The following is a 21,413-nucleotide window of genomic DNA, read 5'->3' as shown; positions in this document are numbered from 1 at the left end:
GTATACAAACCATCTGTGCCTCTAATACAATGTTCTTAAATAGCCTCCAGGCAGATCTCTATGGTTTTTAAGTACTTCTCTTTGCCCTTCAGCCTGCTGTTAACCATTTTCCTCATAGTTTTATAATCTGCCCTTTTAAAGTTTGTTGTTACTGAGCTGTCCCTAAGGGAACAACCCTTTCATGATATCAAAACTAAAAGTGTGCAGTGATCACCGTTATCCTACAGAGGTTTTATAACACCTTTCTCTAATAACTTCTGCCTCTTACAAGGAAGCTCCCTCTTGCCCACGGCCTTAACTTATCAGGCATGGCACTGAGGACTGCCACCAGAGTCAAGGAAAAAGAATCCTTTGCCATATGTATTGGAATGGCACCAAAGCCACTTCTGATAAGAGGGAAAGAACTGCTTTACCAGCTGTTGCTTTACCTTCAACAAAGAGATGTGTTAACAATAAGGTAAATAACAGTAAAATTCAATTTTATGTAGTTTTTCCTGACTGGTCCCATTCATTTTCCCCAGGAGGAAGTTACTTCCCAGAGGCTGGCTCTGAGGTTTTACAGGTTCTCAGTATCTTGAGGAAGTCTGCAGGAGGTCACAGTCACATATAACCCTATGCTGTGTCTCCCCTGAGCTTAATGGCTATCTTTGTGACTGCTGCCTGTGAAATGCTCTCAAGGAAGTGGGGTAGAAGGGAAGGTCTGCAACATGAAAAATGTCTTTGCAGATTAGTACCTTGCTCTAGGAATGGGAATAAAGGGATGATACTGAAGAGGCAGCTGATACACCAGCCTTTCTGTTTGCTGAATGCACAAAGGATTGATTTATGGCATCTTGCCACAGGAGAGGCCTATAGGTTATTAACCAACTTCAATGGACAAGCACTTGCTGAGGCTGCACATCATACCTCTTGTGCTGCACAAAAAGGTAATGACTCATCTGCAGGCAAGCCGGATGTCCTTGAGAACACAGTTGGCTCTGCACAGCCAAGTGAAGCATTACTTAGTTAATACACTACAGCATAAGGGAAACAATCGGCTGAAACGATGACATTGCTGCTTCCTGCTTCATTTTAAATCCGCAGCTTCCTAACAGGATTATATACTGAAGCACTGTAAAAAAAGACATTAACTCCTGTGACAAAACTTAAAAAATGTATAATTAAAATCACTAAAACAGGCTTCTTGTGCTCAGTGTCTGCAAAACACAGCCTCTGATCCTCCAAATTATATTTCTAGGAAAAGCTGGACAAAAAAACCTATCAGAATAAAAATCTGACTCATCCCTTCCTCTTTAGGCTAATGAAATGAACTTTGGCAGTACAACAAATTTGCTTTTATTTCAGAAATACAACCAAAGGTATGAACTCCTGGGCCACCTGCCCACACGTGCATTTTCTTGCTCATTCTATCAAGAATGCAGCATTCTTGATGATTCACCTTGATTCCTATCATTTAGAGAAAGATCCTGGTTCTTCAAAGAAATTAAGGTGACAGAGGATTTCACCTCTCCTACTGACATTCAAGCACCTTTGCAGTGTCAAAAGCCTCCATTATAAGCATCTGTTGCTGCGCTGCTACTACCACTCACCAGATTTGTTGCACCTCACTGCTCAGCTAACATCATCAATAAATGCTTTAGTCGTAATGAACGGCAAAATTTCCAGTATTTTATTAATAGAAATTGTACAAGATTCCCATATGAGGTACATCTGACCAAGATTCCTGTATTGGGTAACAAGCCTCAGCTACTCTCACCTTGCTCCTCCAGCACTGCTCTCACATTTAACTGGGCAAACTCCATGAGAAAATAAATGCATATATATTCTCTACTACAGGAGGGGTAAAGGACGGGGAATGGGGGCAAGCAAGCGCAAGAGAGAAGGAAAACACGGAAAATTATCCTTTCCTGTCCTAGCCTCATGGTCCAGGTACTTAACTTTGGCTTCCCCTTTAGAACAAAGTTGCAATTATTCTTTTCCCATGGCCCATTAGAACAGGTGATTGCTTAAGATTTTCACATTTCTTTCCTAAATGAACAAGTAATTGTTCTCTTTAATCACAGGTTTCATGGGGAGTTGGTAGTGTGTGTGATTTTCCTGGTGTGTCACGGTAAAAACACTGAATTTTCACATGATTACCTGATTAAAATGCTTTTGTACATCACTCACACCTCTTAATAAATCTATTCAATCAGTTATTGTTAGGTGAACTGGGAGTGAAATACAATGAATACAAAAGTCTCCTCCTGGTCAGAGCACTACAAATCAGTCGGAATAAGGGAAAGAAACTGGGTTTCGGTATCCACCTTCCTTTCCCCTGCTGTGTTGCCTATACAACAATATACATTTTAATTTATTATTTCCAAGTAAACTCAATCAATTTATTCGCATTCCAGACATCGCTGGAATGCAAATAAAATTTAAAGTCATGAGGTTGTAGAGCAAGAAGCATGATTAAGCAAAAGTACTGCACTCAATACTTTAAGGTAACACTTCCTTTACTGGACTTCAGTCCCCCAAGTCTTTCACTAAAAATGGTAATGTTTGTTTAAATGCAATTACTATCCAGAATCAAATAAGATCTCAATCTTATTTTGAACAGGCCAGATCAACTGCATTATTTGTGAGGGTTTCTCTAATTTTAAGGCTAAATCAAATGCCCTCTGGTCCTTGGCAAGCATTTGTCTTGATAGCCATGTCTCCTGAACTGCCTCATAGCTCAAGTCATGAGCTTCCAGGTTGTGCAAGAAAAATGTAAGCAAATATATTTCTGTGCTGACAAACAGAATGAGAAAAGTTTAAGTAAGCAGCCAATGGTTAATTCATTTTTTCAGATGAGTCTCAGCAAGTCATAGTACTTACTCCATTGTTGACATATGCCCAAATACTCCTTTTGTATGCTGGAATGCTACAAGATTACTCATGGGTGTGTATGTATGTACTTGTATACTTTTTTTATGTATTCAAACAAGTTCCAAGTATACAAAATAAATGGAAATATTAATCCCTGGAAACCTTTGGTTCTGTACTCCTTTAAATTTCTTCTTTTATATATAGAGAATACAGACATATTACATATTTACAAATGTAACATCCTCAAGGGAATAATTAGGTTGTGACATGGCACATCTCTCACAATTCTAACATGAGACCAGTGCAACAAGTCTTTAATATCCATTTATAGGTCTGGTTTCAATTTTCTGAAAGGACAACAGATCTATTCATTTTCAAAATCAGGGTAACGTGTACTCACACAGTGTCAAACAGCGTGCAGACTTGCATCTGATGCAGGAAGCTGGTGTGTAGAGAGACAGGCAGCAGGTACAGGCGGCTCCAATATCAGGAGGCAAAAAAAAAAAATCTCATTTCTTTTACTGAAATTTTTATTAAAATATCTTTGGACCACTTAAAAGAAAACATAATTTATCGTCTACTACCAGATGAACAAACTAAAACCAGCTGTTTCACACAGCAACTTGAAATTTGCTCCTCGATGAAGCTTTACAGGCCAAATAATTTCAAATGACCTGTCACACAGCAGAACTGGTTTCATATGGTTACAGAACACACCATACATCAATATAGTTTCAAAGTCACAAGTCCCATTTCCACCACCTTGTTCCCTCAAATCCCATCACCTCTCAGTGTTGTTTTGAACATAAAACATGCTGAAATGGTCACTTTGTTTCTACGCCCACCTGCCCAAGATTGTTACTCTCTAAGATGTGGGGGCCAGAAGCAGAACCTGGTCTTGCCCCAGGTTCATGGAGCCAGGAGATGCCAGGATGCCTTTAAAATTGGCACATCACTCACACAGCCCTCTCTTTCATTCCTGCTAGCTACTGAGAAGCTGAGGCAGCACAAGACAGAAGCTCCCCTTTGTTTTGGTCTCTGGGCCAGGGAGGACTTTCTCTTCAGAACATTTTTTCGTTCCTTTCTTTTTCATTGCTGTCAGCCAGGGTGGCCAGCCGTGGCACTACAATGGGAAAAACACAACAGCCCCTGCTCCATATGGTCACTCCAGCCCCCCAGCAGCGCTCAGCTGCAGAGTCCAGGCTGTCCCAGGCATCTGCCTCCCATCTTCTGAGGAGGAGGAGGCCAAGTCCCCCCAGCAGTTCCAGCCACTGACCAGTTCCAGCTGCCACTGCTGATGGAGCTGCTGCCGGGAGACAAACCCTGTTGGGTGATATAGAGCAAACAGATCAGCAGCATTTGACTGATTTTGGAGTCCAGGTTTCTTTTTGTTTTGTCCTTGTTCCTCATTGGTTGTTGTTTGGGGGAAGAGGGACTTTTATAATCACAGAGTTCCAGATGCTGTAGTGGTTTTTTTTCTCTCTCCACCACATAGTCAGAAGGGGCTTCTCCATCAGCTTGTCTCTGTTCCCTGAACCATGTGGTGTTCTATGGAGGCCAACATTTTTGGGGAGGGGTTTCTCTGCCATCTTGTTTTCTTGTTCCCAAGCAGTCCATGGGATTCAGCCCCTTTGTATCTAGTGACGATTACTGTTATCCTGCCTGTTGCGGCTTCATTTTTAGTAAACTGTTATTTTTTCACTTACATGCTCTTGCTTTCATCTCTCCTTATTGGTGAAAGAGAAGCAGCTAAATCTAAAAGGGGCAGTAACTCATTTTGGAGTGCCTGCCCCAGAAACTATCAAACCAAGACGCATACAGCTATGGTGTTTCTTCATTTAAATTCCCTATTTACATCTTCCCAGCTACCTGAAGAAAGCTAAATTAATGCTTTTCCACAGCTTAAAGATTAAATACATTTTTTTAAACAAGCTGTCTGAGATCCCAAATAATTATGAATACTTAAGTAGCCAACTGTAATATACTTAAAAAAAAAATCACCTCAAAACACCACCAAATCACTGAGCCCATCAGTGTCAAAACCAAAGTGCACAATTTCCAATGGTTTAGGCTTCTTTTGCATTAGTTGATGCCATCAACTAGAATCAAAATCTTTACACCTTGCTATCACAACCAATTAAAATGAATTTGATGTTTCTTAGACTGCATTCACCAAAGACAGGATCAAGACTGCATGACATTAGCAAATGAAGCCTCATTTACTGCAAGGCTCTGCAAAGAGCTAATCTTGCAAATCACAAATGCAAAGGTTATGCAAACTTTTCTTAGGCTGTGGGACAGAAAACTTCAGTCTCTGTTTCACAGCAATGAAGCGTCTCTCTTCCGAATGTCAATAACAACTGGTAAAAACCCTAAAACTGTCAACTAAGGTTATTAAATATAGAGGAAATACATTTTAGTAATGGAAAGCATTTTAAAATTGATTGAAAATTTAAAAGCTGAATATATACAGCTATATTTTGCTACTCATTTGTGACTTCACATAGCTTTTACATACATGGTTAAATTCTCTTTTAAAATAAAGACATGACATACAGTTCCAACTAACTGCAAACTTGCTAATTTTATACAGTATTTCTCTAGCTGGACCATAACAAAGTAAGAGAAGACTCAGACATCATGCTTCAATTTCTATGAAAGCCCTCAATATTATTCAGGTCTCTAGAGACGAGCAAGTAAAGAATAAAAAAATACAACCCCTAATCATCATTTTCCTCATCATCAAATGAGAGAAGACTGCTGTTTTTCACTTGTTTAGCTGTACTCTGAGAAGTAGTTGCTTCCCTCTTAGTTTTCTTTGCTTCTTTCATCTTCTTACTTGAACTTACATTGAAGTCCAAACACTTCTCTGATGAACGTTTGGCTGGTTTCCTGAACATAATTTTTCCATCAGCAGGTTCTGTTTCATCATCTGTAATAAAGAGAGTAAAGTCAGAACTCATCTGCACATGTTCACCAACACATACAGACCTTGAATTAAAATCAGTGAGACCTCTAAGAGAATACAACAATCATGAAAATGTACTTTTTGGCCATCAACTCTGTATTGATGAATGTATTTCACGAGCACACACCTGGTCCATGGCAGCCAGCCCTTGAAGACAATCCTCCTGTAGTTCCTGTTGGAAATGGGGTTTCACTAACCAGAGCTCTAACTCAGAAGAGACTGTGAGCAGTAGAGCTTTTCCCACACATTCCATTCACATCCACTTACCAAAATGGAGAGGACAACTTCATAGGATGCTCTCACTCTGCTTCAGTATTTGTAAAATTTATGACAACAACTGCACTTATTTCAGAATTATGGCATCTCTTTGAAAAACCAAATGGCATATATACAAGAAAAACTTTTTTTTCCCCCCTAATATAATCTGTCCTGCTGAGACAGCTGAAAAGATCACGTGGTAATAAACCTCTCCTTTACTATCATAGTGGATGAAAGTTTCAGGGATTTTTTTGTATCTGCAGAATCACCAACTATTCCAACTGACTGATTTTGCTTTAGTACATGCAGAGGAGCAGACAACAGTCTTGAAAACAGGAGAAGTCCCTTCCATGATTATCAGGCAGAGTGGGAAAGCTACTGCATAAGTATTAGCATCAGGGCAGTATTTCTGGAAGATAAAGTGTAATTCTGAAGTCATGAATCAGACACAAAGGTTCATGCTGCAGTAGTTTGCAATTTTTATAATGTATGTGACAGAATGTTAAGGAGCCATAGGTTCTGAGCAAGATATTTTTCCCAAATTACTTTTGTGAAATTCATTACTCAACAGAAATGTGTTTGACAAGATTATGTGCTATTTAATTATAACCAATAAATAACTTCTCTCTTTAGTAGAAATTCTTTCCTCAGTATATCAGCACTACAGCAGAAGACTCAACATTTCAGTGTTATCTACACAGCACTGGCTGAAACTCTCTTCAGTGCATTCTCAAAACAATACAACTAATAAATCCGGTATCTTAAGGGCTGTGGGGTAAAAATAAAGACATCAACATCAGTGGGAAATTTCACTTAGAATGCCTTAAGTTTCAGAGGCACTCTTAAAGAAGAAACCTAGCTTGAAAAACTAGGCACCAATTGTGTCAATGGCTTCTACGGAATGCATACTTCCAAAAGGTGCATGTGGTGATGAGCTGGAGCACAAGGCTTATTGAGAGGCAGCTGAGGGACCCGGGGTTGTCCAGTCTGGAGAAAAGGAGCTCAGGGGAGACATCATCTTTCTGCAACTGCCTGAAAGGAAGTTGTAGTGAGATAGGCATCAGTCTCTTCTCCCAAGTAACAAGCAATTGGACAAGAAAGGGCCACGAGGGGAAATTTAGATTGCATAGGAAAAATTTCTTCACTGTGAGAGTGGTCAGGCATTGGAAAAAGTTGTCCAGGGAAGTAATGGAAACACCATCCCTTGCAATGTTCAAAGGATACATGGCACTTGAGGACATGGTTTAGAGGCAACAAAACAGTGCAAGGTTAATAAGTGGGGCTCCTTGGATCATAGAGGTCTTTTCCAAACCAAATATGTATGAGTCTACATCAGTTTATGAGAAAATAATACTATGCAGAAAATAACTGACGAGGTTTGGGGAAAAATACTTCAGACTTGGCACATTAGAAAAGCTTTACAGTTACAAAGAATTGGCAGCAATAAGAAACTGCAGATAAGAAAAGCATAGTTCTCAATGGATCCACTGTGAACTCTACAGAGAGCTTAGGTGTTCAGAGGATGTACATGTGATAAAGAAGTTTAGGAAGTGCCTACAGTAAATTCTGTGAGGGAAATAGAACTCCTGAAAGCATATCACACCTAATCAATCAGAATACACTATGCATCATTCTTCTCAGAAGCCAGGCCTCTACTGTTGGGCTCAGAAGTTTAATAGCAAATAATTCCCCTTACTAATTGTATAACTACAATGTTTATTTGGAAACAAAGATCTTCTAATTTAAACAAGATCTGAGGCACAATACAAGCCAAATTCTGGGGAAAAAAAATCTACCTATGAGAAAAACTTCTCTTATGTGAAGACACAACTGTTTATGTATCGGAGCCCGTCAGAGTGCCAACTGTATGCAGTACTCCTACTGCTGTAGAAATGACACAACCAGCTACTGGATAAGCATGAAGAGCAAAAAAATCAAATCCCATTGGACACTCTTTAATAAATGGATTACTGCAATTTTGTAGAGTGGTAAATTTAAAAACCTAACCCCTTAAAAATGTAGTTCAAAGCATATCCATTAAAAGCAAACAGAAAAACAGCTATGTATTTGTAATCCATGGAAAAACAGAGAACAGAAATTTTAATTTTACTCACCACTGTCCTGCTGCCTATATTTTGAACAGCACAACATAATTTCATTTGCCAACCAGGTGGGGAAACTGCTAAGTACCTTTACAATTTGAATTTAATCATGCGGTAAGCTAAGGGCACAAACAGCAAAGCTCAAAAACACCACCAAAATGGCAACTAGCCATCAGAGCCAGGTCAGCTCCCACCTCCAGGGCTCCAATACTATTTGCAGGTCATTCCGCATCAAAGGAAATTATTTTAGCTCCTGCCCTGGTTAAACACTGTCAAAATTTCATTATATGCTCAAGGACATTCCTTTCAGCAGGAAACCCAGGCCAGCTTCAGAGAGCAATGTGTGTTGGCAGTGCTGGACAAAGAATGAAGCAGATGAGGAAACACAGTAGGCCTTACCTTACCTACACGTGGAGAGAGTCAGGACAGACTTTGCTTTTTGAAAGAATTTGAGAGAGCAGTTCAAGAATTTTGTCTTGATTTCTTAAGATTGTCTTTTCCAGCTGGTAAAAATACTTCACTTTATGCTTTGTAATTTTACCAGGTTCTTATGTGTCAGCTCTCCCTTTTTGTTTGCATTGAAGACCTACAAAAAACCTGACTTGTATTAAGCAATGCAAAAAAAAAAAAAAAAAAAAAAACAAACAAAAAACACAACAACAACAACAAAAAACACCCTAAAGAAACAATCTCAGTGTTGGAGTGCTGGTGGTTTTTAAAACAGAGTCCTAACAAAAGACTCTGTTGGTATTACAATTATGGAAAGTGGGATTTCTGGTAAGCACACTGGAACACACAAAGTAAAATACATAAAAGCACAAGAGGAGAAATAATAAAGTCCTCTTCTGCCAAATGAGTCAAAAACTACACTAGCAGTTCAAATTCCCACTGTTCTTAGTCATTGCTGCTATTTTCCTGGATCACAAACTTTTACACTGGTTGACCAATATGAGCATAGTCAGATGTTGAGCCAAAAGCTCACTTCACAAGTGACATCAATTTAAGAAGCCACAAAGTCAGAAATTTCTTGTTTTCTTTTAATTTCAAGTAATATATTACAATAAAAGTAGAAAGGAGGGTTTTAAAAAGAAACACTGCTCTTCAGTTTAGAGGTTTTTTATTTAGTAATCATTTGTGTAGTCAGCAGCAGTTTCTGTCCACATGGGTCAGTGAGGCAACAACAGTAAACACAAATGGCACTAAACTGTCAGGAACAACAGGAGGAACAGTGGAGCCCATATACATCTACTCAAGGACAGAAGGTTAGGAAAAAAAATTACAATAACCTGGGAAATTTCTTAATGGTTTCTAAGGTTAGAAGTTCAGGTCAGCTATTTCAAATGTTGCTCTCCAGTGCTTTCTGGACATCCATTCTCTATGCATGCCTTCGGAAGCATTTACTCCAGGATTTTGGCACACTGGTGTTTGAAGATAAGAAGGCCACTCTTGCTCTGTAGTCAGTCTCAACTGTTTATAAGAACACTTGGGAGAGTATTCCTTACTTAAATACAGCAAAATTAGCTTTGATTTAGGTTCCTGCCATTTCACATACAATGAAGAGCAGCATTACCTCTGTGAGATGTATCTGACAGAACAGCTGCTTAAATCAGAACAGCCTGTGCATAATCAGAAAGGGCTCCAATAGCCAAGACAGCAAGGACTGTATTCTCCTGATCTCTTCCCTCTACTGTCCTTCTCCAAAACCCAGCACACAGAATGAGACAAAAAAAAAAAATATTATAAGGCTTTGAACAAGAAAGGACACCTTTTGCCAAATTTGGTAATCTGCATGTGTTTGAGTGTCCCAGAGGCCACATGAAGTAGAAAAGCAGCAGAAAAAACTCCTGATTTCATAGACTGTAACGAATGCTGGGATAAACTATCTTGCAGTAATTCACTTTTTTTTGGTGCAAATTTAATTTTTCATAAGATCATTTTTCTTTGTCCCTGAACAAACAGCGACAATTTTTAAATTTATGCATAAAACATAAAGCAAAATCAATGCTGATAAACAAACTACTTCTTTTTAAAAAGCATCTGAGTCTCTGCTCCATGGAGAAAAATATTTCAATACAGAAGGGTGTTTTTTCATATAAGAAAGGTTTGGTCCTAAATAACAAAGATCCCTGTGATTCTACTTGCAAAAGCCAACAGAAAAGCTCAGATCTGTTGTGCCTTAGGAGGAAACTAAGTGCAGCTAGGACATTAATCAGCTGGTTTTACCAAATCAATGAAAAAATGTTACCCATCCATAAAAGAAAATGCATGTCTTGGGAACATCTGGTGTCTAAAATTAAAAACAAACAAAACCAAAACAAACAAAAACTGTAGCCATGTCAAAGTAGTTACAGAAGAAAACAAAGGAGAAAGTATGTTGTCCTAGGTTACAATGTAAAATGTGCCCAAAGTATGTATTCTATCACCATCTACATGAAATGTTGTTGTGCACCACTGTTTCCCGTGCCCCCTCCCTCCAGACTATCTTCTGTTAATGGCCCATCAATACCGTCCTGCATGACTCATAGATAACTCTCCCCAGGAGCTATCTCTGTTTAATAGGCAATCAAGGACCCATTGCAAAACTGATAAAATGATATCAGTCCATTGTGAGATGCTCCGCCCAGGGGGAGGAGCCAAGCATTCCCACCTGGATATAATCGGGGCCTTGGGACAGCACAGGCAGCCTTACCCACTGGACTCCCAGAGGACAAGAGCTACCAGACCTTTCTGCAAGAACACTGCTTCAACAAGACCACTTCATCTGGACTGCCACCACCACGGTTTCAGGTTGTATTCTGACTCTGTCAGTGATTTTTTGTACCATTGCATGTGTTTTTATTTTACTTTTTTTTTTCCTCTCCTATTAAATTGTTTTTTCTGACTTGGAGTCTCTCGCTGGTTTTGCCTTCAAGCCAGCACATATATTTTGGTGCCCAACGTGGGGCAGGAGGTACTGAGAAAAGTCAGAATTACAATTTTGTAGTGAGGAAAAAAGAAACAGCTGTCCGCTATGATGCTCAACATGCTTTCATATATCTTATACCTAGCTCTCTACATTTTCCCACACATGGGGCAGTATTTGCCGGTCTTAATGCTCATGTGTAGACCAGGGTATGGTACCAGAATTGCTGTATTGGTCTATTATGTTTATTGTATGATAACCTCTGAGGCAATGAGCATCATTCGGAATATATACTCTATTTTGTGTTCTTGTCCCGGTCCAGAATGCTACATCTGGGCTCTCAATAATCGCACCCAGCCCCTGTGGGGAGGGGTAAAGAATGATTTTTTCCAGTCTTTTAGGTATGGCACAGCAGTTTTCAAAAGTATTGAGTTCTCTCTAGGTGCCAAGGACAGCATAATATTGTTGTTAGTTCTGCTTTGCCTTCTCTGCACGGCCTGCACCATGTTTAGAAATCAAACACTACATGGGGTGGTGCAGCGTCTCCTTGAGGAGGAGAGAAAAAGAAACAAATGCAAAACAACGGCATCCGTGTCTACACAAACTGTCGTAGAGGAAACAGGAACCGCATCTATGCAGACTGTCACAGAAGAGAAAAGAACCAAAAACAAGGCAACAGTTTCTGCATCTACTCAGACCATCACAGAAGAGAAAGGAACCAAAAACAAAGCAACAGTTTCTGCATCTACTCAGACCATCACAGAGGAGAAAGGAACCAAAAACAAAGCAACAGTGTCAGTGTCTACACAAGCTGTCACAGAGGAGAAAGAAACCAAAAGTGCCATCAGCATCTCCACACAAACTGTCACCGAAGCAGAACAACCTAAACCAGTGGCAGTTGCCCCTGTTCAGAAGAAGAAATCAAAGAGCAAATCAGTCCGCATAATGACTGATGAGGATGTGGCAGGACCTTCGCACCCAGCAGAAGAGACAGAGCCAGAGATCATCACCCGCTCTCTATCCCTGGGTGAACTGCGTGACCTGCGGAGGGAATTCACCCGCCAGACAAACGAGTCCATCCTAACCTGGCTGCTCCGCATCTGGGACGCTGCAGCCAATGACACCATTCTGGATGGAAGTGAGGCCAGGCAACTGGGATCGCTGTCTCGGGATGTGCTCATTGACCAGGGGATCGGGAGAACCCAACAAACTCTCAGCCTCTGGCGGCGACTGCTAACAAGTGTGAGGGACAGATACCTTTGTAAAGAAGACCTCCAGGTGCACCAAGGAAAATGGAGCACAATGGAACAAGGTATCCGATGCCTGAGGGAATTGGCTGTGCTGGAGATCATTTTCTCAGAAGACGAGAGATTTCCTAAAAGCCCAGATGATGTCCAGTGCACATCGCAGATGTGGTTGAGATTTGCACGGCTTGGACCAGAGATGTACTCCCGTTACCTGGCAACGCTGCAATGGAGGGAAGGTGAGGACAAGGTGGGCGTCTTGGTCAATAAACTAAGAATTTACGAGGATACTGTCACCGCCCCATTTCGTACCCATGTCTCATCCGTGGAAACAAGGCTGGCTGAGCAAGTCCGGAGCTTGATTGAAGAGGGCCATCAGAAACTAAAAAAGGAACTTAAGGAAGAAATTTACCACATCTCGCCAGAACCAACAAGAGTCTCTGCCATTAGGAGCAGGTACCCACCAGCCAGGGAGAGAGCATACACTCCACGGGGTAACCTCTGGTCTTTTCTTCGGGAACATGGAGAAAACATGAGGAATTGGGATGGAAAACCCACCTCCTCCTTAGCAGCCCGGGTACGTGAACTGAAGAGAGAGACACCTACCACGAAGAGCTCATCTAGAGCCAACATTGCTCCAGTCTCAAAGGCACAGAACCCCAGACAGTATAAGAAGAATGATATGACTGATCCACTTGAAGGGACCTCAGGAACATATTTACAGGAAGAAAGCAACGTGTACCATGACCAGGAATAGGGGGGCCCTGCCTCTAGCCAGGTAGAGGAAAGGGACAATCGGATCTATTGGACTGTGTGGATCCGATGGCCTGGCACATCTGACCCACAAAAATATACGGCTTTGGTTGACACTGGTGCCCAATGTACCCTGATGCCATCAAGGTATGTAGGAACAGAATCCATTTCTATTTCTGGAGTGACAGGAGGGTCCCAGCAGCTGACTGTATTGGAGGCCGAAGTGAGTTTAACCGGGAATGGATGGCAAAAACACCCCATCGTGACTGGCCCAGAGGCCCCATGCATCCTTGGCATAGACTACCTCAGAAATGGATACTTCAAAGATCCAAAAGGATATCGCTGGGCTTTTGGGATAGCTGCTGTAGAGACAGAAGACATCAGACAACTGAGTACCTTGCCTGGTCTCTCAGATGACTCCTGTGCTGTGGGACTACTAAGAGTTGAAGAACAACAGGTACCAATCGCCACAACAACAGTACACCGACGGCAATACCGCACCGACAGAGACTCTGTGACTCCTATCCATGAGATGATTCGGAAACTGGAGAGCCAAGGGGTGGTCAGCAAGGCTCGTTCACCTTTCAACAGCCCTATATGGCCAGTGCGTAAGTCCAGTGGAGAATGGAGACTGACTGTGGATTACCGTGCTCTGAATGAAGTCACCCCCCCACTAAGTGCTGCTGTGCCAGACATGTTGGAGCTTCAGTACGAGCTAGAGTCCAAGGCAGCAAAGTGGTATGCGACCATTGATATTGCCAATGCCTTCTTCTCCATTCCTTTGGCAGCAGAGTGCAGGGCCCAGTTTGCCTTCACCTGGAAGGGCATACAGTACACCTGGAACCGACTGCCCCAGGGGTGGAAACACAGCCCCACCATCTGCCATGGACTGATCCAGACTGCACTGGAAAAAGGTGAGGCTCCTGAACATTTACAGTACATTGATGACATCATTGTATGGGGGAACACAGCAGGGGAAGTCTTTGAGAAAGGAGAAAAGATCATCCAGATTCTGCTGAAAGCTGGTTTTGCCATTAAGCGAAGTAAAGTGAAGGGACCGGCCCAAGAAATCCAGTTCCTGGGAGTAAAGTGGCAAGATGGACGGCGGCAGATTCCCACTGAGGTCATCAATAAGATCATCGCCATGTCCCCACCGACCAGCAAGAAGGAGACACAAGCTTTCCTAGGCACCATAGATTTCTGGAGGATGCACATTCCTGAGTACAGCCAGATTGTGAGCCCTCTCTACCTGGTCACCCGCAAGAAGAACGATTTCCACTGGGGCCCTGAACAGCAGCAAGCCTTTGCCCAGATCAAGCAGGAGATCGCTCATGCGGTAGCCCTTGGCCCAGTGAGGACGGGACCAGAGGTGAAGAACGTGCTCTACTCAGCAGCCGGGAACAATGGCCTGTCTTGGAGTCTTTGGCAGAAGGTGCCTGGGGAGACTCGGGGCCGACCACTGGGATTCTGGAGCCGAAGCTACAGAGGATCTGAAGCCAACTACACTCCCACAGAGAAGGAAATCTTAGCCGCCTATGAAGGACTTCAAGCTGCCTCAGAAGTAATTGGCACTGAAACGCAGCTGCTTTTGGCACCTCGACTACCAGTGCTGGGATGGATGTTCAAGGGAAAGGTTCCTTCCACGCATCATGCCACTGACACCACATGGAGCAAATGGATTGCCCTCATCACACAGCGCGCCCGTATTGGAAACCCGAATCGCCCTGGGATTCTAGAAATTATAACTAACTGGCCTGAAGGTGAGACTTTTGGACTATCTTTTGAAGAAGAGGAAGAACAAGTGACACGTGCCGAGGAAGCCCCACCATATAACGAGCTACCAGAGACTGAAAGACAATATGCCCTTTTCACTGACGGTTCCTGCCGAATTGTAGGCGCTAACCGGAAATGGAAGGCTGCAGTATGGAGCCCCACACGACGAGTTGCACAAGCTACTGAAGGACAAGGTGGATCAAGTCAAATTGCAGAACTTAAAGCCATCCAGCTAGCTTTAGATATTGCCGAACGAGAGAAGTGGCCAAGACTCTATCTCTACACCGACTCGTGGATGGTAGCTAATGCTCTGTGGGGATGGCTGAACCGCTGGAAAAAGGCCAATTGGCAACGCAGAGGGAAACCCATCTGGGCTGCTGAGATTTGGCAAGACATCGCCGCCCGAGTAGAGAAGCTGACCGTTAAGGTTCGACACGTGGACGCACATGTGTCCAAGAGTCAGGGTAATGAAGAGCATCACAACAACGAGCAGGTGGACAAAGCCGCCAAGGTGAAAGTATCACAGGTGGATCTAGACTGGCAACACAAGGGAGAAGTATTCTTAGCCCGTTGGGCCCATGATGCGTCTGGTCATCAGGGGAGAGATGCAACATACCGATGGGCCCGTGACCGAGGGGTGGACCTTACTATGGACAACATCTCACAGGTCATCCACAACTGTGAGACCTGCGCTGCAATCAAACAGGCCAAGCGGGTAAAGCCTCTGTGGTACGGTGGACGATGGTTGAAGTACAGGTATGGGGAGGCCTGGCAGATTGACTACATCACCCTTCCCCAAACCCGCCAAGGCAAGCGCTATGTGCTAACTATGGTGGAAGCCACCACTGGATGGTTAGAGACCTACCCTGTACCTCATGCTACTGCTCGGAATACTATCTTAGGCCTTGAAAAGCAGGTCTTGTGGAGACATGGCACTCCTGAGAGAATCGAGTCAGACAATGGGACCCATTTCAAGAACGGCCTTATAAACACCTGGGCTAGAGAACATGGCATTGAATGGATATATCACATCCCTTATCATGCACCAGCTGCCGGGAAAGTTGAACGGTGCAATGGGTTACTTAAGACTACCCTGAAGGCGCTCGGTGGGGGGACTTTCAAAAATTGGGAACTGAACTTAGCAAAGGCCACCTGGATGGTCAACACTCGAGGGTCAATCAATCGAGCTGGTCCTGCCCAGTCTGAACCCTTGCACACAGTGGATGGAGATAAAGTCCCTGTGGTACACATGAAAGGCATCTTAGGAAAAACTGTTTGGATTAATCCCACATCAAGCAAAGGCAGACCCATCCGTGGGATTGTTTTTGCTCAAGGACCTGGTTCCACTTGGTGGGTAATGCAGAAAGATGGGGAAACCCGTTGTGTACCACAGGGAGACCTAATTTTAAGTGAGAACTGAGTGTAGGGTTTCATTCTGTATATGTGTATATTTATCTATCTAGCTGTAAGAATGTATTAATTTAGGTATAATGTAGATGGTCATAGAATAAGGGGTGGATTATGTCCTAGGTTACAATGTAAAATGTGCCCAAAGTATGTATTCTATCACCATCTACATGAAATGTTGTTGTGCACCACTGTTTCCCGTGCCCCCTCCCTCCAGACTATCTTCTGTTAATGGCCCATCAATACCGTCCTGCATGACTCATAGATAACTCTCCCCAGGAGCTATCTCTGTTTAATAGGCAATCAAGGACCCATTGCAAAACTGATAAAATGATATCAGTCCATTGTGAGATGCTCCGCCCAGGGGGAGGAGCCAAGCATTCCCACCTGGATATAATCGGGGCCTTGGGACAGCACAGGCAGCCTTACCCACTGGACTCCCAGAGGACAAGAGCTACCAGACCTTTCTGCAAGAACACTGCTTCAACAAGACCACTTCATCTGGACTGCCACCACCACGGTTTCAGGTTGTATTCTGACTCTGTCAGTGATTTTTTGTACCATTGCATGTGTTTTTATTTTACTTTTTTTTTTCCTCTCCTATTAAATTGTTTTTTCTGACTTGGAGTCTCTCGCTGGTTTTGCCTTCAAGCCAGCACATATGTGGATGAGATATGGAAAATTCTAGAGTAATATGATAATCCTAAACCTGAAGATAAGGTCCTTCAAATGAAGACAATCTCTACAAGTATAAAAGAGAAGGGGGCAGAACCTCAAAACTGAGTATTTCCCATGTTTTGAAAATCTGTTTCCACAACAGATAGTAGCACATTTCTTAGGATTGATCAAAGTGCCTCAGCACTGATGCATGCTGGAAAGGAAGATGATCAGTTGGGAAATTTACTTTCCTATTATCTTTTAAACTTCATATAATTTCACTAATAATCTGATTTGGGGCTATATAGTAAGGTCTAGTAGCCATTACATTAATTTGACTTTCAACTCTGGGATTAAAATCAAAGCAACATGAAATGCAACCAAGTCATGCAGCATCAAACTTTCTTTATACTTCCCATTTTCAGAATTGACAGCCAAAAAAATAAAAGAAATTGACATGTTACTCAAAACTCTGTTTATTAAACTGGAAATAAACAGCTGTCTAAATACCTGTGTCAGACTAAAAATCAAAATTTAAATCTAGAGGTCAGACCGACAGTGCAAAAATGGCCCAAAATACAAAAAAGCCTTCAGCGAGTTGTGGCATAGTCACACAAACTCCCTTCACTGAAAATTTCACCCTGGTTTCTCTCCATAGCAAAGGAATACAGTAGCACTTACCCAGTTTATTCCCATAAGCCATAAAAAGGTAAAGGACACGAAGACCTCATATTAACTGCAAAGGCAGATGAATGACTAGTAACACAATAATGCAGAACAGAGGGCAGCAGTCCCCAACACTTCTGCTTCCTACTTCTGTGGATTTTTCCTCCAAATGCAAGTTATTACGGAAGGGCTGAAGGGGTAATAAGCAGAGGTGACAAAGTCCTACAGGGACTCAATGCTGCCACCCTCACTACATACCATTATGTCTTAGGAATGTCTTTTTCCACCAAATAAGTTCAGTCACTCTATTCAAATACACTTCCATTTCACACTGTGTATTCAGCTTGGTAGCTCTTTTGGACTTTTTTCACAGCATGGACTCCACCTCAATAGATTCTCATGGACAACTACTTCTTTTTGCCCGGCCTTACAAAAACATTCTTCCTCCTACTGTGATCACTCAAAGTTCAAGTTGCTTATATGAAAAGGAAGCCAATGCTCAGAAAGAACCATGACATTTCTTTCCAATAAGTTGAAACTTCTCCCAATACTAGGAGAGTGAAAAGAAAATTTGTGATGACTTTAGAAACTGTGACACCAAGCGTCTATATGCATTACACTTCAATAACAAGGCACCAGGAACTAAGCCCAAAGCTGAGCATATATTCTCGCAGGAGTTCAAGTCATATATCTGCTTACACCTAACAAATACGTATCTACCTGCAGAAAACAGGACATTGGTAATCTAGTTTCAAGCTAACCTACGTGATTAAAAATTAAGATTTCTCATGAATCTGCTTTTCAAAAAATGTAAGAATCTCAACATATTTTCTCCCACTTCTGTTACTGACTTCTCCATTTGAATTTTAACACATGCGTCTACACAGAGACAGCATGAACCTGAACTTTCAAATCCAAATGGCAGACAAAGAGAGAAGCTAAGGATGTCATATTGACAGCCATGTGCTAGGCCTCACAGTGTGCTCTAAATTCAGTCGGCAGTTTTTGTAAATAGCCATAATGGCACAGAAGACGTCCAGTTTCTTTGATTCACCTTTCTATTTTATACTTGTGAGGCTCCAGTTCCCACGTTCTTAATTGTCAAGACATTTCCACTAGAGACAACAGTAGCTACATTCAATCTGTCAAGTCTTCTGTCAGCAAAAGATAAAGCTACATTTCATCACACCCCGTGTGATGACTGACGTTTCTGGGCGCTCAAAGCACTTACGTCAATCATACCTGAATGATGAATACTGAGAGAAATTCTTAACATAACTGTATCCATCAGCTGTAGTTTCTCATCACCACTGTCAAACTGCAGCAGCCCCGCTTACACCGCTTCCGTCTTTCCATTCCGTGTAATCCTTTGTGGCAGAGAAACATTTTTTTTTTCTGGACCTTGCTGGTTTTTGGCACTGTCGTATCATCTGTTTACCCTGCTTAATGTATTTGCAAGTGACAACACATACCGGGGTTGATTTGAAGCAAATAATCACATGAACCAGTCCGCCAAGTAAACATGTTCCCAAGTCACACATCTGCAATTCTTTCCACCAAAGCACAGACCTGAATCCCTCTGCCCTGACACTCTCTTTCATGAACTCATACAATTACCTTTTAAACATCCACTCCACTGTCAAATTTGGCTGAACTAGTCAATGAGTTCAAAAACTATCACAGGCGATAGCAAAAGACCGTGCACTGGAATAATACAACAAAAAAAAATTAATTTAAGGGAGTATTTAAAAGGAGGATGGTGCACATCAAGAAGCACAGAACAGTATTATTATAAAAAGCCAGACAGCCTGAATATGTACTCAATCACTTGAGATTAGGAACCACAAGTGCAAATTATTTAGGTGAGAAATTCAGAACTAATCAAAGGGAGTATTAAACAGTAGAAAGCTGAGCAAATATCAGGCCTGCTTTCATGGGTTATTTCTTTGACTAGACAAAGCAAGAAATTAGTAGTTTGAAATTCACCTGATTCTTTTGACTTCAAGGCCTCTTTGATTTGCTGTTTAATTTTCATTGCTTCTTCCGCAGTCAAGTCCCCTTTTTTCAGTGTCACCACTTGAGGCTGCTCATCTTCCTTGTCACTGCCATTGTCACTATCATCATCCGCAAGTGGAAGCTGCTCTCTCTGGACAAGAGAGAAATAAAAGCCATTCTGATCACCACTCCAGCTGTGGGCCAGTTCTCTGTGGTTTCACTTCTGCAGAAGGGTTATTGAGATGATTTGGCAGAGTTGCCAGTGCCAGGCCCTCCCAACACACATTGTCCAAAGGACACTCTAATTCTATCACTGAGACATGGCTTCCCATTGAAAACACCAGCACGGGAGTATGGGCTCCTTCAATCAGAGACCAGAATAGTAGGAACTTGGAAAGCAAGAAATTAATTCCTTTTCTTCACCGTCTTGACTGTGCAGGTACTGTCTGCTATGCAACACTATGAAAAGTTTTAAAAGCATGGGTCCAAATTTAAGCCTTTTATGCTGTATTCAAAACATCACAAAGGGAAATGGGGGTCCGTGGTGGCTGGATTATTAAACATGGCTAAACAAATCACTGACATAAGGAAGATCATACTCCTGTTTCTACTCCCTCAAATTTGTGCACTGGGACAGGAGAGTCAATTGGGGTAATTTTTTTTTTATTATTTTAATAAAACTTCTGGCATGGAAACCTCAGCGCGGTGCCCTGAAGTTTGGCAATATTAGAAGACCTGAAAACTTCATTTTGTAAGGAAAAGTATAGACAGTATTACTGTAATCTACTGATATATATAAAACAAGCTAATTTCTTAAGGTATCCTGTAAAACCCTACTTAGAGGGAAACACATGCAAAATCACATTGGAAGCAGAAAAAAACAGTGCCCCAGGAAAGAGTGCCTTTTAACAAGCTGGCTCAGACCCTACTGCCCCTGCCCTGCCTTTCCGGCCATCACAGATCATGACCACGGACCTACAGAAAGATGTTTTGGGTTGGGAGGGACCTTAAAGATCATCCAGTTCCAATCTCCTCGCCGTGGATAAGGTCACCTCCCACTAGGGCAGGTTGCTCAGAGTCCCATCCAACCTGGCCTTGAACACTTCCAGGGATGGGGCATCCACAATGACGCTAGGCGACCCGTCTCACCATCCTCACAGGGAAGAGTTTTTTTCCATACATCTAACCTAACTTTCCCCTCTTTCAGTTCGAACCCACGTTAACTCCTTCCAGTAATTTTCCTACGGTACTTTCAGAACACTTTTTCCACACCGCCCCCCTCCAGCTGAAGTGCGGACATCACCGCTGTTCCGCCCGTGCCCCCACAGCCCCCTCGGGCACGGAGGGGCTGAAGCGGCTGTTCCGCAGGGCCCCCGCGGCAGCCGTGCAGCTGTTTTGATCCGCCAACACAGAAACAAAACCAAGTTACACAGACGATTTCAGTCAGTTTTCAAGCGAGCAACTACGGCTCCCCCTTGCATTACAAAACCCTGGGACAGTGCTCCGCCACCGCCCGCTACGCGACAGGGCAAGGGGCGGGGATGGGCGGGCATCAAGGCTCGGACAGCGCCGGGAAGCGGGCGCTGCCCCTTCCCACCCACGGGCCAGGGCGTTACCTTGGTGTCCACCGTGGGGCCCTCCCGATACCCGACCCGCCGCTTGAAGCGGCTGAGGAAGGCGGGCTCGGCCGGCCGCACGTAGGAGACCTGGTTCCTCTTGCTCATGGCCACGGGCCGCGCTTCCGAGCGGGAGGCGAGCAGCGCGCGCTCCTTCCGGAGCGCTGCCGGCCAATGGCGGGGCAGCAGCGCGCGCAGGGAAATGGCGGCGCCCGCGCT

At 42.9% G+C, this 21,413-nt stretch overlaps 1 protein-coding gene across 1 annotated transcript; it reads right to left on the bottom strand.

Annotated features, from left to right (window-relative positions):
* Positions 1–3,365: 3,365 nt before the first annotated feature.
* KIAA1143 (KIAA1143 ortholog) lies at positions 3,366–21,364 on the bottom strand. Its single transcript, XM_040083625.2, has 3 exons — positions 21,195–21,364; positions 19,570–19,729; positions 3,366–5,785 (listed from the first exon to the last, which is right to left on the bottom strand). The coding sequence occupies exons 1-3, from the start codon at positions 21,300–21,302 to the stop codon at positions 5,574–5,576; spliced, it is 480 nt and encodes a 159-aa protein (XP_039939559.1). The 5' UTR covers positions 21,303–21,364; the 3' UTR covers positions 3,366–5,573.
* Positions 21,365–21,413: the final 49 nt, after the last annotated feature.

This window comes from Hirundo rustica, chromosome 1 (genome assembly GCF_015227805.2).
Source record: "Hirundo rustica isolate bHirRus1 chromosome 1, bHirRus1.pri.v3, whole genome shotgun sequence".
NCBI lineage: Eukaryota > Metazoa > Chordata > Aves > Passeriformes > Hirundinidae > Hirundo > Hirundo rustica.
The sequence above is the reverse complement of the archived record's forward strand: the minus strand, read 5'-3'. Positions and strand labels throughout refer to the sequence as shown.

Coding starts and splice junctions, on each gene's coding strand:
- KIAA1143 (XM_040083625.2), bottom strand. CDS start 21,302: ATGAGCAAGAGGAACCAGGTCTCCTACGTGCGGCCGGCCGAGCCCGCC. Junction 19,730..21,194: donor GCCCCACGGTGGACACCAAG/GTAACGCCCTGG, acceptor TCTCTTGTCCAG/AGAGAGCAGCTTCCACTTGC. Junction 5,786..19,569: donor CTTGAAGTCAAAAGAATCAG/GTGAATTTCAAA, acceptor TCTTTATTACAG/ATGATGAAACAGAACCTGCT.